The sequence below is a fragment of the Colias philodice genome, chromosome 21 (genome assembly GCF_061535455.1).
Source record: "Colias philodice isolate Cphi_HAF_F1 chromosome 21, ilColPhil1 Martin Lab GWU primary, whole genome shotgun sequence".
Classification (NCBI taxonomy): domain Eukaryota; kingdom Metazoa; phylum Arthropoda; class Insecta; order Lepidoptera; family Pieridae; genus Colias; species Colias philodice.
This window is the reverse complement of record NC_143106.1, coordinates 4,987,694-5,004,281: the sequence shown is the minus strand read 5'-3', so window position 1 is coordinate 5,004,281 and position 16,588 is coordinate 4,987,694. Positions and strand designations below refer to the sequence as shown.

The following is a 16,588-nucleotide window of genomic DNA, read 5'->3' as shown; positions in this document are numbered from 1 at the left end:
GGCCCTTTGTTGTTTTTCCTAATCTCATTTCTGTATAAGGACTGTCAAAGACATTTTAAGAGGATATTGCAAAATTGAAGTGCACTCCTTGAACGAGGTATTCAGTGAATCAATAATGTTGAGTATGTTCATATTTCATTATAAATATTATAATTGGCTTCGAACATGTTTAATCAATATCGTAGATAATGATACCGACATGTTTATCATTATACTATGTATGTACTTTAATACTTCATAAATAGAGCGATTTAAAGTCAGTAGGTATATATTTACTTTGTTATTTACATTATTGTATGACTAGGTATTTTCGTTAACAATTTTATTAAATACCCATAGGCCATAGTTTTTGCAAAATTATTAAACAATCTTATTTTCAACCAATATAAAAGTACAGAAATAGTAAACTACAGAAGTGTTCTAAAAACCGTATAGCTATTATCAAAAAAAATCGGATACCACAGTTACCAAATGATTATATTCAACGTAGTGGCAGACAGTTAATCGAATAATCGAGACAAAAAATCGACTTAACCGCAGGCTCTATAATAACATAATACGAGTAATTTAAACGATTATATCGGGCGGAAGTTATTCGCAGGAAGCGTTGTGGGCGGCGCGCGCGCATCCGATCGTGTATTGAAAGTAGCGGTGTATGACATTATTGTTTTTTGTGTTCGTATGTTTGTATTTCATAAGGTCAAGAACGAAAGGTGAGAGAATATATGTAAGATTGTAAATAGAAAGTAATGTAGTTAATTATACATGTTGTTATTTAGTATTTTCAAGTTAAATGTACGGTGTATTTACGACGTTTTTGTTTTTATTTTTTTTATTTTTCTAGTTTATAATTATAAAAGTGTTATAGCGAATCGTGATCAGTCCAACAAACAAAAATTTGTTCAATGAATTATGGTGTAAGTAACATTATCTTTTACAAAGGTACGTAAGTATTTTATTAGATAGCTAGGTAGAAGAACAACAAGTTTTTTTTGATGTCGTACGTAATAATTGTCAATGTTGCGAATAACATGCATGTAATAAGTACATTATATCGCACGTGTCCCGACAATTATGTACGCAAGTGTACTTTAGACATGCCTAATGATATGTTTCAATGATTTTTACGTCATGCAAGTCAAGTGTAAGTTATCTTATTACCCGACTGTGCAAAGGGAGGGTTATGGATTTCAACTTTAGATTGCGTCGTGAATCGTGATATATAATAAAATGTGTACTGTAAACTTCTTTATTTTGCAACACTGGATACATCATAATTATAAAAAAAATTGATTTTGGCTTCAAATCATATTATTATAATATCATTATAACTATGACTTAAACATGCAGTAGGTACCTAAGTAGGTAATTTAAATATTTTTTTAAAATTTAAAATTAAAATGTGTTTTCAAAAACTTAAAAAGATTTGTGTTCTCAACATTATTCTTTCAAAAATTAAAGACTCAAGTTGTAAAAGAAATGCCGAAACCCGGGATTGAACCGGGGACCTTTAGATCTTCAGTCTAACGCTCTCCCAACTGAGCTATTTCGGCGATGATAAAGTTTTTAAATTATTAATGAACTATCTCTTATCAAGAAAGTCAGCACATGCAAATACCTATATCATTATCAATCAGTTAACCTGTGACCATGAACTTTATTACAAGTGGAGACGCAAATACAATTTTTAATGCGATATGGAAACATGGATCATGAAACACAAACTTCACAATGGATAAGATGTTTTACAATATTACTTTCCATAAACTTTCATTTGTGAATGTTAGAGCAACCAAAAAACATGTAAATTAAACATAATTAGATCCATATTATTAAAACCACTTTTATTAGTTTTATCTCATTTATTTCGTGTACCGTTGGTTGTTTTTTCATGGTTAATCACCAAGAGCTGGAGTTAATACTTTTGTCATGGAAAATTCGTCTTAACCTTTATGATAGTCTAGGTATTCAAGTAATTCCTAAATCGCGAATCTAATATTTGAAGTCATTGACTTTTCAATGGTAGAATGAGAATTTTATATCATTGCATAATATTGTATAAGTATTAATATAAAAAAATACGTACCTATACATATTTTGTTAGGCATTTCAAATGAGTTTCTCCTAAGACAGAAGTTCTCAAAGTTTATTACTATAATCTATAACCTGGCTAATTATATAGCCAACTAGCAAACCGGGCGAACGTTTCGCCACCAGAGACACCTTTTCTTTGCTATAAACTTCACGGAGCCCGAGATCTTTCCAACGAATGCAAAACCGTCGAAATCGGTTCGTGCGTTCAGAGTTATAGCGTCAGGAAGGAAAGCCCGACTTATTTTTATATAGTAGAAGAAGATAGATCTTACCCATTAAGAAGTATAAGAACCAAAAATAAAGGCTTTTTTATTCATTCGTATATCCAACTACATTCATAAGCTATACTGGCTAATTATTTTATCAAAATTTTTAATCAAGCTACCGCAGCGGCCAATATTACCTATCTCAAATTATAGTGCTGTTGGTTTACTTTGAACTTTACTTTTTACGTGAGATTTGTATTTTACGTACGTGAATACTCACTAAAACAACGAAGAGCTTTTGCCTTTTATGTATCTGTTACGGCTAAAGGTAGGTGAGAACATAAACTTAAGATTAGCCGGCTAAACTTAGGTTTATTTTCGACGAGGTGTTAATGTTAGTTTGTTCTATCTTTAGCCGGCTAAACTTAAGTGTAACCGCAGGCCCGTGGCTAAAAATGTCGGGGTGGGTAGATTTGGTTACTATAATACATGTAAGGAACAGGGCGAGTGTTTTCTGGCACTTCGCCGGCTGCTGCCGCAGCACGCTCGCTGCGCTCGCTCGGCTCGTGCGGGTCTTAAGAGTTCTAACCTAACCTAACCTAGCCACCAGCTTTCTGCCCTGAGTCGGGGTGGGTAGATTTGGTTACTATAATACATGTAAGGAACAGGGCGAGTGTTTTCTGGCACTGTGCGGGCCCCTCAAGCCCTCCACCGGCCCGGCGCTAACCAAATCTACCCACCCCGACATTTTTAGCCACGGGCCTGCGGTTACACTTAAGTTTAGCCGGCTAAAGATAGAACAAACTAACATTAACACCTCGTCGAAAATAAACCTAAGTTTAGCCGGCTAATCTTAAGTTTATGTTCTCACCTACCTTTAGCCGTGACATATCTACTATATAGCTGCAATCACTACATTATGTAATTTAATATATATTTGTCCTGGCTGCGCCTGATTAACCCGGGATAAAAGTAACAATGGCACATTGTAGTTGTTACTCGGTAAAGATAAAGCTTTCTTATATTTTTTTAAGAATAAATTATTTTTTAAAATCAATCGGGTACTTAACAAACACCAAACTTTTCCTGTTTATATTAAGTAATCGTGTATTTAAAAAAATACTTTAAATAAGCATAAGTTTTAAAATTATCAATTAATGGAATGTGAAAATTTATTTATCTCGTTTATTCGGCACATATAAATTAAAAATGATTTTCACCATTTATTCTTGTATCTTCTTTGAGCCAATTAATTAAAATAATACTAATCTATCTACTAAGTAATAATATAATAATAATGTTTTTACCTACTCTTTGCTATTAAATCTAGTGCACACCGTAGTCAAATTCTGTAAATACAAATAATGGAAATAAATCATTATGCGTATATTAAGTATCATGTTTTGTAGGTACTGAAAATATCTCACACATTTCCCAGAAGTTCTCGACAAAAATGTTGTTTTATAATAATTGAAAAGAATTATCATCGCCGAAATAGCTCAGTTGGGAGAGCGTTAGACTGAAGATCTAAAGGTCCCCGGTTCAATCCCGGGTTTCGGCAATATATTTATTGCATTTTTTTGCGACTACGTAAATAATTTAGGTACACGTAATATTTAATTATTTATCAAAATCTTGTTCTCTTATATTTGTTTACATTTTACTTAATTAGAAAATATCTGCAAAAAGTATAATATGTAGATAATATTATACTTTTTGCAGATATTACTATTATACTTTTTGTAATCTACGTACGAACAAAAAACATTAACCACGTGTTCCATGATAACGCTACGTCTCATTGCATTGATTGTCCAAATCGAAACAGAGAAATACCAGCAACTATGGTACAATGCGTAACTTTATGAAAAGGCGTAAACAATTGCATTATTTTTTTATCATATAGGTACTGCACAGCACACTGCACAGTAGTAGTATTTTTTTAAATTAACTTAATGTTTAGAAGGTTTACCAGTCTTTCAGAACGTGTATGGCATTACAGTTTTTGTAACCTATCTAGTTGCTAACTTGCTAGTAGTTACCTATTGTATTCTCTATACGTTAATAGATATTATATTTTAATCTATTAGAATAATCATCTATTTTCAAGTTACAAAATTATTAATTAAGATAATCAAAGTATTTTATAATTTTCCTGGGAAAGTTAAAATATCTGGTTTTTGCAATTATTATTTTAGCTAAAAAATAATAGAAGAAATCATTCCACGATCTAGTATGGCGGTACTAAACATGTGTTTTAATGTTTGTCCCGCCGATTATATTCATAAAACTCGTTGGTGTTGATTTTCTCACATTAGGAGCGATTAATCAGAATGGGTTTGCGTCTACCCCTGCTTGTTAGCCGTTACGTACCTATCAGGAAATCATAATCTGTCGTGACGTCATTCGGCAACAGTACTAAAGTTCTTTGTTGTCAAAGACTAATATTTAATCTATCTAATCTAATATAGGAAGTACACAAAATTTTGGTAGCAAAATAAAACAAATTACTAGTTAAATATAAAATGTAATAAAAATTTAAAATGTTATGTCAAATTTATGTAGTATAAGTAAATTTTATAACAGCCTTTATACATTTTTTCGGTAAAGATATGTTTAATATCTATCAATATAAATTAGAAGGGCAATTTTACCAGATATTGGCATAACATTCTATTAAATTATCAAAACAGTAGCATTTCCATTTATAGTATGAAAATCATTCTCAGCATATATGGCATATCTACGATTACTATTCTATGGCTATATCCGATCGATTCAGTGTGACGGGGCGCGAGAAAGCGCCTGCGCATGTCACGTGACGCGCGCGTGGCTTTCGTTAAAGGACGCCTCTGTGTGATTAATCTATGTCTAAGTGCAATATAATGCGCTTATTACAACTTATGCATTTTTTATTTTGTGATCAGATTAATATGTTATTTGAGTATAAGCAATAAATCTGTTGGTAACTATTTAATCCACTCATATAATAAACTAAGCCGTATTATTTGCCTCGTAATTAATATGTACATATTTTAAAACTCCATCTTAATAAAACCTTCAAATTATCTCCTTTCTACCGTTTTTTACTCGTGATATCCATTTTATATTTATTTAATAGGTAAGAAAATAAATATACATGCAACTTCAGATAACATAATATTGTATTGTATACAGAAAATATATGTACTTACAAAATTTTTTAGTATTTTTTGCAATTTCGCATCAAATACCTTTAGATTTTAATAACTACGTTATTTACTTTAAAAATAGATTACAGAGGAAACTTCGATAATTCACCTAATATTCTGTAATTACTTTAAATAATCATTATAAGCTTTAAAAGTGTCATAGAAACCACAATAATTAACCTTCATAGAACCCTTCACCTAATTAAGTAGTGTAGAGAAGAATAAGCAAACCAAAACAAGGGCTTATACCCTTGCTAACATTAAGTTGTACTGGTTCAATGCATAAAGTTATTGCAACCCGTGACCAAGGGATGGGAGAGCGCGATTTTAGCAAGGACAACTAGAGTAGTGTACATACACTACATGTTCTATGAAGAAAATGAAATGCTACGCTTTGAAACCCTCCATCGTTTAAAAATATTATATACAGCATTGTGTAGCCTCCCGTGCAAGATTACCTAGTGAAAAATGTACCTATAGGGGGGTAATGATATAAATTATAAATTATTCAAGTTCCGGTTGTGAAAAGATTTTAAAATGCAGGAACCACAGAGTAATTTATTTTTATACAGCCAAAGCTACAATTTCTGCAATATTTTTTTCATTCCTATTTTTTTATATTGTTTGATATGAATAATATGCATAAAACACGTAGGATTCATAAATAGAGTACCTATAACAAACCGATTCCGTTTAAAACATTTCAAAATCGCGGTTTTCTTATACATTGCGCCACACTATAGGTGTCCATGAGTATAGTTGCGTGAAATTTAAATTTTTGCTATTCATTGCGGCTCAGAGCCGTTTTCCTGACACTCGCGCCTTCTACGTGGGGTCCGGCCCTTTGGGGTGACGAGTACAGTCGTGTGATAAAGCTAGTATTTCTTTTTCATTAGAATGATCTATCATTTAAATGTAAGTATAGTAAAACATATGAAAACTTTGGAAGTTACGTGTATAACAATGTTTAGAATGGAGGTGCTGAATCTTAAAAATTTAAAAGACAAATTATAAAACAATCAAAAAAGCAACTTAAAAAGCTGCTTTCACTTACTGTCTAATATCTTATAGATGAACGATAAATGTACCTAGAGCTAACCAGCGTCTACACAAAATTAATCGCTGAAAATAAGACTTTGATAGAAACAGCTATATTAATTATTTATTGAAAGACAATTTTTTGTATGATTGTACATCGCTAGTCGCCTGCAAGCAATGCACATGTCTTACATTCTCTGCGAGTTTTAACAAATTGAGTTCAGGAGATGTAAAAACAAACGCCTGAGGGCAGACCGACCCTCTGTCGTAACGTATTTTGTATTTCGGGAATATTTTTGATGGACATCGACGAGTTAGAAATTTTCGCATATTTTTATAAATAGATCTATGTAGATTATTTAGTATGTATAACATATTATATATAAAAAGTAGATTTACTTAGAATAATAATATCTACCTTAATACTTTATACCTTTATTATATACTTACTTATTTAAATGTTGCAAGAACTTTTTATTTATACTTATACTTTACATCTAACATTCGTTCATAAAAACGAAGAGATTTTTCACACAACTACGAAATTAATAAAAATCATAATTTTTCATTTTATTAAAATCAGGCGAAGCTTCCGTGAATATTTCTAGGCCCTAATGATACAATATTTAAATAATACTAATATTGCATATTAATTTAAAATTAGATGTATCACATCACAGCATTGCTTCCCACAAAAATTGGCACGCGCCGTCTTTAGTTACGCCAATATTGCAAATCAAAACCGCATCAATAAATTATTTCAACGTAATTTATGCCCTAGAACCATGTAGATTGAGGGGATTATTGTATCAACTATTTATGCAAGGGAGCCAATATTAAAAGCATGAATTATATAAATAAGATTGTCTACGGGTTTGATTGTTTATACATATATTTGTGGGGCGGGTTGTACGCGTGTCTCTTATTAGTAATTTTTTCCCGTGAACAAGGATGTGAGGGCCAACGGTTTGGTCCTTTTCCTTTTTGGAATTTGTCATATAAAATTCATCTACGTATAAATTCATAGGAACATCAGGCCAGGCCTTTGAACATCTTCAATTAGTACCTATAAATAATTTACCCAATTGTAGAGCTTAGAAAATGTAGCAAAGCTTTTAATTTTTTTATGCATTTCATTATAGAACATCACAAAATTAAATTCTAAAATAAAAACTTGATGAAACCTACATACTAACCCAATATTACCTATATACATATTATATACTATACTAGTAGTAATACTACGTATCTAATATTCACTGCATAAAAATAAAGACGCACCTTTACTAGTAAATGACGCTTCAATACAAAAACGACGAAAAAACACAAAACCTTCAAAATTAGTTCCCGATGACAGATCAAAAAATTTATTATATCTGATGCGCCGACTGTTCTACCGCCGTGGCTTTTTGTGGATTAAAAAGCTATAAAAAGTTTTACTTTCATAAATAGACAAATATGACCATTAGTCGTGTTTCTTTTGTTTTATGGCAACATTGAATTCTAACGTTTCATAGCTTGCTTTAATTATCATTATATTAAAAATTGAAAAAAAAAAAACTGAAACTGTTGCAAGTGTTACAACCATACCTAAGTAATGACGTAAGCATTGCAGTTGAAAATTAATTCGTATGTAATTTACAAAACACAACACACCAGTTCCATACACGATACAAGCGTAATACTTTGTTTACTAAATCGGTCAACATAATTCAAATCTAAAAAACATAGCGCCACGCAACCGCGGGTTCTTTTGTCACAGCGGGGCTCTACAACTTTCGATACTAAATTCCCACATGGCATATTTATTCATTTGGGTCCTCGCTCAGATTATTTTCTACTAGAATTTTATGATAATCGTGGCTGTATAACGGCTAATGAATTACCCGTAGCTGTCTTTAAAGTGACAATTGTGGCCGCTCTAACAGGTCGCTTGAATGGTGACAGGTTTTTTCATGTTAAAGCATCATTTTGTATTCGATGTGTTGTTAAGATAAGCATCAATTTCTGCACCCTGTATTTCATGTCGAACGTTAATAGTTTTTCATTAGGTAAATAGTATGATAAGGGCTGTTTATTAACATTTTTTCGTTTTATCATTACATCGTGTGCGCGTTAGGAGAATTTATTGGTCGATTATTAAGATGTCGCGTTTACTATTACAACGATGTTTATAGTTGACACACACGTTAGTGGGTACTGCATTAAATAATTATGATAATGTGATAATTTCCAATACGGGCTTACCAAACAGGTTATTTTAGAATTTAGCTTTTTTTATAATATGACTAGTATTTCTCATGGTTATAGACAAAATGTCGTCAAGTATACGTGGAAGTACTTACCAGTCACCTACAACTAGATCAGAGTTTTATGCAGACTGTTAATTAAACTCTCAGGTGCTGCGATTGCTGGTTGCTGTTCTTCCTATCCAATCGTCTCTGATTTCACCTAGATAGTATGTTGCTTTAATATTGACAGTTATAATTATCACTAAAGTGTTATTAATTTAATAAAGTATCAATTAAAGTACGCATAGAGTTTTAACATTAATCGAAATTAGGTATAAGCCTGTTTTCATATATTTATCTAGCATATAAAAAAGTAAGACTCACTAATACATAAAGATAAGTGAACTATTTTTTATCATACCTATAAAAGTGCAGTAACTAAGGATTATTTAAAAATTATTGTATTAATTGTAGTATTATAATTTGTGGTCCATAGCTCATAACGTTAATAAGATACATAGGGATTACAGTCTCAGGTGAACAATAATTTTAATAAAAAGTTATCCTAGCTTTTTAATAAGTACAGACGTATGGAAAGAAAATACACAAACAAAATAGGCACTATTTCCACAATGAAACGATGCAATTCCAAGAAAGCTAGGTAAAAGAAATAGCATTTTAAAATGACCTCCTCCCTCACTCAATTCATCCCCGTCTACGCCTACTTGAATCCCAGATACTTGATCTTTTATAAACATTGTGTTAATGAATGTAGTTCACCATTGATGTTAGGTGGAGGTCAAACGACATGCTGCTATCGTTAATCATCCACGCACGTCATGCTTACAAGATGGATGGACGCCCAGGGTTCGGACCCGAACTAAAATGATAATTATTGAACTCTTTGTTATACCCTCCAATCAGCTGGTAATGTGTTTCTTATTAATAGAATTGGTGGAAATTATCAGGATTATACGTCAGCGCTTTTGGTTGCGTGTGGGAACGGGGACTTTTGGAGGCAGGTTGGACCCGTTTGTCTTTTTTGTTTCAGCTATTATTAAAGTAACAAAATTAAAATAATTTTTATCAAATTTTCAGAGATAGATAATAAAAATTGTACGGTTGTTTGTGAACAAGGTTAAAGCAAATTTTGTGTTTTGTAAAATTGTAAGACACATTTCTTTATACATATATTTAACCCAAAATTGCGGTCGTGCTTCAAACAATTATTGACTTGATTTTTAGTATCTTTAAAATGCACTAAAAGTTCAAGAATATGACACCATTGTTTTCAGACCAGAACGATATTTCGTGAATCGTAAACTTGGCGAAAAAAATTGAAACGTCTCGCGAATGGTCAGCAAATGAAGAAATACGTTTTGAATGCACACAAATGATCACTAATTACCCATAGAAATGTAAAACTCCGCGGGAAAAATCATGCACTTTCACACCACACGTTTGGCCTCAGACCCGTACCAATGGTGAGTATACAAATATATTTTATCTGCTATTAAAATATATCGATTTACCGAAATAATTCTATCGCACATTGGACGCAGCATTGAAGGCTATAACAAAACGCTATACAAATATATATGAATTAACTTGTTTGGTTTGGTGGTGAATTGGTGTATTTATAAGTAATTAAATGATAATCAAAACAAATACATATATAAGCAATATTTGTTGGACTAAAAAAAATGGAATACCTATACAGTAACAGAGCTTTTTCGCATTTAGTCCAAGCTATTAAAATTTAAACTGATCACAGGTACTAAAATTCAATCGAGAAAACATAGTACGAGTCGTCGGGCAAGTAAAGGTTGCCATCACAAAAAAATATCTCATAAATTATATAATTTATACGTCGAGAAGACGGGTTAACGCGTATAGCATGTTATAACCGTGTGCCTGCTTTACCGAGAGCCGCTTCCTCACTATTAAACAGTCTGGATAGTAAAACGTCGGTGTAAACTAAGCTGAATGACCCCATTTTAAATGCTTAATAGCTTTCCTAAAGCACAATACAGAAATCCTTTATGTTAAACTTGCAGGATTTTACCTTTTACGACTGGTTGTATTGAAATTTTGCTATGCGACGTTTTACTGTATTAAGTATTATCGTTTTTATCTCCAACAACATCAATATAATAGTATTGTCGACGTTTGTATTAACTGCTTTATAATTTATTATGAATAGTCATCTTTATTTTAAATGTACTTGACTCTATTATGGTGGTTATAAAAGTTTCGTTGAGAAATTTACTGCAAGGATATATATAATAATAAAAAACATTTTATATCTATAAAAATAGGGATACATGTAAATAGTTATTAGTAGCTTACTTTATTAGGCAAAAGTAGCAATGATAGATTTAACAATCAAAAAGTTTTAATTCAAATTTACTATCATCGAATCGAGGTCCCTTACAAATACGGTTAAAAAGCAACCAAATCAGTATTCACCTGAAGTACTAAAATCTAACCTTATGAAAGTACATACATAATTAACTGAACGGTAAGTGTGGCCGGAGCACTTGGAACAATACCATTAAATATTTATACAGCTAATAGACGCCCATTTATACTAATTACTTAAATAAATTTCCATCGAAAAGGAAAACCGCCGAGATATTATGTTACGTTTAACAAAGGTGAGGTTGAATTGAAGGTCCCTTTTTTCATAGAGTATTTCAATATTTAATTATACATATAAGGTAAAATAACCGAAGTCATTTATATCATTGTGAGATATTTGATTAGTACATTCACATACTAATAATACGCAAGAATTGTAGACTTTTCCAAAATATAATTTACGAAAAATACATTCAGAATGTAGAGTCAGATTTAAGTTAAGAAGTAATCGAAATTCAAAAATCAGAAATTAAAAGTCTTTAGTTATGTAGTTCTTGTCTTCAGTATTACGGTAAAGCAGGAATAAATAAAAAAATCAAAGCTCGTAATACTTATTCTATAATTAATTATTACATACTCGTAAGTCGTGACCAAATCGTTACCAAGTTCAAAAAGCGTTCCCATATTCACTCTTTGTTATTTAAAAACGTGTCCAACATGGTATCATCCGCTTCTGGTATGGGCATCCACTCATGCCCTTGGTACAGGTATGATTTGCCCCCACGACCCTTATAGCCTATTGTCGCAGCTACGTCTTGAATATCTTTCTTCCTTGGCACGTCCTTATATCTCGCGAACGCGTACGCCGCATTACTCTAAAATTTTTTTTATTTGAGGAACTGATAATACCCACTATTCATCTTGTACATAATATACTTCGAGATTTATAGTTCATATTTGTAAAGAAATTTCTCGATATTTTATACAACTGTGTTTATTATTTGTCTCGCCAGGCGTTGTCAATCGTAATTTGTACGTGTTACATTATTGAATATAACACTTTCTGATTTTGCTATGAGCATTGAAAATAATAATTAATGTATTTTTACTTACATCACAAACCATGAAGCCAATATAGCGTCCATTATTAACTTGCTTAAGTCTAAGTTCATGTGGTTCAGCTACATCAGTCGGTTTAAAATCTATAAAATAAATAGCATTAAGTTTAAGTTACTCTATAGAATAATATTAACTAAATAGTAAATATACCAAAAGAAATATATTATTTCAACCATATTCACATTCCTTATTACCCAATCCTTACATATTACACTTGTAATACCTTCCGAATTCAACAAATAGATCTTAAGAAGTTTTTAATACCTATCTGTTTTTGAAAACGCCGCGTGGACTGACGTGAAATAATTAAACTATTGTAAATGCTTACCTTTATACGGGGTGTAAGACAAATACACTCCTCTGTCCCCTTGTTCCACCAGTAGATGCGTATAGTTGCTTCGTTCATGCATCAATAATAATGTAGCTGTCCAATTTATTGGTTGTAATACATGGCCCTCGAAAATGTACTTCAAATATGCGATTTCCTGGAATAAAAATATGTTCACACTTTTTGCTTCTCTTTTCATAAATAATGTTATCAAAAAATTGTAACAAAATGTTTAGTTTTCAACATGTTTTCAATTACACACTTAGTTATATTACGAAGTCAATTACATTGAGTCACAGTATTTCATTTGAAAATTTTCCATGCAATCGCAAAATTAAAAAGTTGTACCAAATGCAAATGTGACCTCGTATTTCCAAAATTCCAAATTGCACGAAGTTAGTCACAATTTATAAAGTTAACATTAAACTTTTTGTCAACCTTTTTGTGACAACGATTTAAATATGTAATATTAGTAGGTAAGTCTAAATGATCATGTCCACCATATATACCTAATATCTACAAAATTTAATATAGTAAAAATACCTTTGGTGTCGGTAAACAAAACTTGAAATGAAGCGTAGGTTGCGTAGGACCCCAGTAATAGAAAGACATCCACCAATCATTTAATATTGAGTGTGGATTGAATCTTGCATATTTACCAAACTCTTCACAAGTAGTTCTATTATCCTCATGCAGTACAGGCCCTATTGCTGATGTAAATGACGATATATCCAAGCACAAAATTAATAACACTGCAGAATAATATGGTAGTAACATACTATCAATCAAAAGAAAACACCTAGAGGTAGGTATATTTGAATCAATATAATGTCTAAAATAATAATGTGTTTACGAAAACAAAATACGAATGCACACACGTTATTTTCTTCCTGTATGAAAACTGCTACAAATCAAATATATAATTACTGAAAATATGACTGCCTTATTCACTTTCAACGAAATGTCTTCCACGGTTTTATAATTGTACATTCGGATGTTTAAGTGTTTGTTGTTTCGCTTGTTTTGCTTAACAACAGGAAATTTACTTCATTAAGAAGTTCATAACATACAATAAGAACGCTTATAAACAACTATTTGTTTATAAGAGTTTATAAGATATTCGTTATAGTGGCTAACGTTAAATGTACTAGATTACCGCATTAAAACCTAGTTATTAAAGAATCTGGATCAAAGCGCTGCATTTCAACCCTAATCATTTTGTCTTGGTTTTCTTCTTGTGCCTTTCTATCTCTCAATGATTTCTTAATGACTTCAGCGGCTACATCTCTGAAAACAGGTTTTCCTGAGCCCCTATATTTAAGAATTGCAGCCGCATCCATTCTATCTTCTGCTGTCTCAGGTTCTTCTCCCAAAATAGACATTAAAACTGTGTATAGTTCTTCACAATACATCATTGCCAAATATGAATCTACGATTTTCAACCGTAGTTTCACAGTGGGCATAGTTGCGTTGGACTCTAGAAAAGGTAAATGCGTAATTTAATTCAAAATTAAAATGTCTAGTGTTAAACGTTAAGATTAATCTAAATATAAATTAAAAAGATTGCTATAATTTTGGATTTTTAAATAAATATTTAACTTCAAAACTAGGCAATTTTACTCTTATGACGATCACGTTAATGTCATCTCGTGTTTTTATAAACCCTCAGGTAAAATAAAATATTCCATATAAACTAGGATTTGAAAAATGTATATTATTGCATCATGAATTAAATTCAAATAACTTGAATTTACCTTTTACTGAATCAGGGATTTCGTTTCTGGGAATACCATAAAAAAGTCCTTTTCTATCTCTAGCTATTAGAAGCATTTCCATGTCACTTGTCATTAAAAGTTTTGGTTGATTCCATCCAATATTACGAACATGTGAACTATAATTCGCTCTATATTGCTGCACTAACTAAAATTTGTATTAAAATTTTCATTTCAAGAAAATGTAATTAATTTAAAATCGTAATCGAAAAAATAAATAAATGATTATATATTAATGTTAAAGAACCTTGTTTCAAAAGTTACTTATACTTTTTTTTTAAATAGTAGCAATAGTTCAAATGACTAAATAAAGTAATTTATGTACCTTCTTAGTAGGGTAAGTAAAGGTGTGTACAATCGCAGCACTAGGGCCTGATACAGACCACATATAAAATGGGATCCAATTAATATTAACAATGTCGTCAGGATGAAAAGACGCCTTCACTCCAAATTCTTCACAAGTTGTCCAATTCGTTAGTACCGGGATCATTGATTTTAAGAAGAAACTATTATCTTCGAATTGTTCTACGTTGTATGATTTTGGTGCATCAGAATCTTGCGTACTCAATCGCCTATTATCCGGATGCATAGGATGTTGTAGACGATTAGGCCAAGCTTTAGCCAAATTTCGTTCTAATATTGCTTCAAAATCAAAGTACATTCTACTGGTATTATGGCTTCTATAATTAATATTTTCTTGCTCTTCTTGATGCGCAGCATTGACATTTTGTTGATATACATTTTTGTAAAACACTTCATCACGTGGACTGAGAAATCCAATAGGTTTATCTCTTTCCTGGCCTTCTGTTTTAGTGTAAATAGCTCTCTTTCTTCTTAGTTTTGTTGTTTTATTTATATCATTCATTTCATTCGTATCTACACTATTAACTTTAGAGATCACCATATTATTTGGTTTAAGGCTGCGACTAGGTGGAAAAAAATTGTGATGTTTAACATTTTTTAATTTATTTGCACCAATATTCAACGAAGGATTCAGCTTAGAACAATTCACATTTCGTTCTTTCTCAAATAAAAAATTTGCATCTCTTCTTGTGGCCTCAATGGTAATGAACAGAAAAAATGTTAAAGCAAACATTTTCCTGATTACCGATACTGATTGGTTACTCTTCCTATTTAAACTGAAGTTCAAAGAAAAGCAGGGGCTATAAACTTTCATAACGATTTTTTTTCTTATAAACTAAAAGAGAGAACTCTTTCAGATATGAAGTTTTGATATATTTACTAAAAAAAACAATTATTTCTAAAATATACGACCTTGATGTTTCAAATATTATACTTACGCGTAGTTTTCCAATTAATTATTATTTAACCATTATATTACATGACTTGAATGATGAGTCCGTCTTTTCAGAGCATACCTATAAGATATAGTTTAATTTTTGTAAACCTTCATATCTTGACATTATTAAATTTTTATTTTCAAGTTTATTGTATCAGCATAGTTTTCTACATCTGCCTTACACATTGTTATGTCAACAATTTCCACATTGATGTTATGGACACTGCTTGAATCGTAAGTTGAAAACAGTTATATGTTTGTGCATTTGTATTCTTGTTACATGGCCGATGGTAAAGATATTTTAGAGCATTATGATTTCACATATAATTGTTTATAATAATTATGTATAGTTCATCTAGTAAGTCTAATTTGTTAAAAAAAAGTAGGTATATTTATTCATGCATTTTACGAAAACATTGAATTTTTTTATTATTTTGAAATTAATAAAATCCTTATTTATTGCGTGTATTTTGTCGTTTCGACTTTGTTTATGTGTTCGTACCGATGTTTTTCTACAACGTCGGTAATATTACCTTATTACAATCTGTATCGTCGCTAAATCAATAAATAATATTAAAATAACAATTTTTTATTTCTAATTTGCTAATCTTCACCATCTTCATCATAAAGTTCTTCCGGGTCTCTTTCAATATCGTCGTCGTCAAATATTGAGAGGTCCGGTGTCATCTGCTCCTCCAGCAAGTAGGATCGGTTGAAGTCACCTTTAAATCCGAGCCTTTGGGCTTCTTCGTGAATCTGTAAGAACCAGGTTTTAATAATCCAATCAAATTCAGCACAGCGTTATGCCTAATTGTGCGTTTGTCTTTATAATAAAGAAGCTATAGTGAAATCGCGAAAGGTAAATATTTTTAGATCTAACTACTTACATTTTTTTCAGTAGGCATTTTGTCGACAGGTGCCAAAGCATAACAGAACCTAAATTTGCAA

General features: G+C 31.4%; 1 protein-coding gene and 2 non-coding genes across 3 annotated transcripts; 1 reads left to right on the top strand and 2 right to left on the bottom strand.

Moving 5' to 3' along the window:
- Positions 1-1,480: 1,480 nt before the first annotated feature.
- Positions 1,481-1,553, bottom strand: TRNAF-GAA (transfer RNA phenylalanine (anticodon GAA)). The gene has a single exon. It is a non-coding gene; the product is annotated as a tRNA-Phe (tRNA).
- A 2,235-nt stretch (positions 1,554-3,788) lies between these two features.
- TRNAF-GAA (transfer RNA phenylalanine (anticodon GAA)) lies at positions 3,789-3,861 on the top strand. The gene has a single exon. It is a non-coding gene; the product is annotated as a tRNA-Phe (tRNA).
- Positions 3,862-13,728: 9,867 nt separating this feature from the next.
- LOC149478860 (uncharacterized) lies at positions 13,729-15,436 on the bottom strand. The gene is made up of 3 exons (XM_089709063.1): positions 14,666-15,436; positions 14,323-14,488; positions 13,729-14,045 (listed from the first exon to the last, which is right to left on the bottom strand). The coding sequence occupies exons 1-3, from the start codon at positions 15,434-15,436 to the stop codon at positions 13,729-13,731; spliced, it is 1,254 nt and encodes a 417-aa protein (XP_089565189.1).
- Positions 15,437-16,588: the final 1,152 nt, after the last annotated feature.

Bases quoted from the DNA above. Each gene is read 5' to 3' on its own strand.
- LOC149478860 (XM_089709063.1), bottom strand. From the start codon at position 15,436: ATGTTTGCTTTAACATTTTTTCTGTTCATTACCATTGAGGCCACAAGA. The intron at 14,489-14,665 runs GTACATAAATTA...TACAAATTTTAG, and splicing joins TTACTTACCCTACTAAGAAG to TTAGTGCAGCAATATAGAGC. The intron at 14,046-14,322 runs GTAAATTCAAGT...TACCTTTTCTAG, and splicing joins AATCCCTGATTCAGTAAAAG to AGTCCAACGCAACTATGCCC.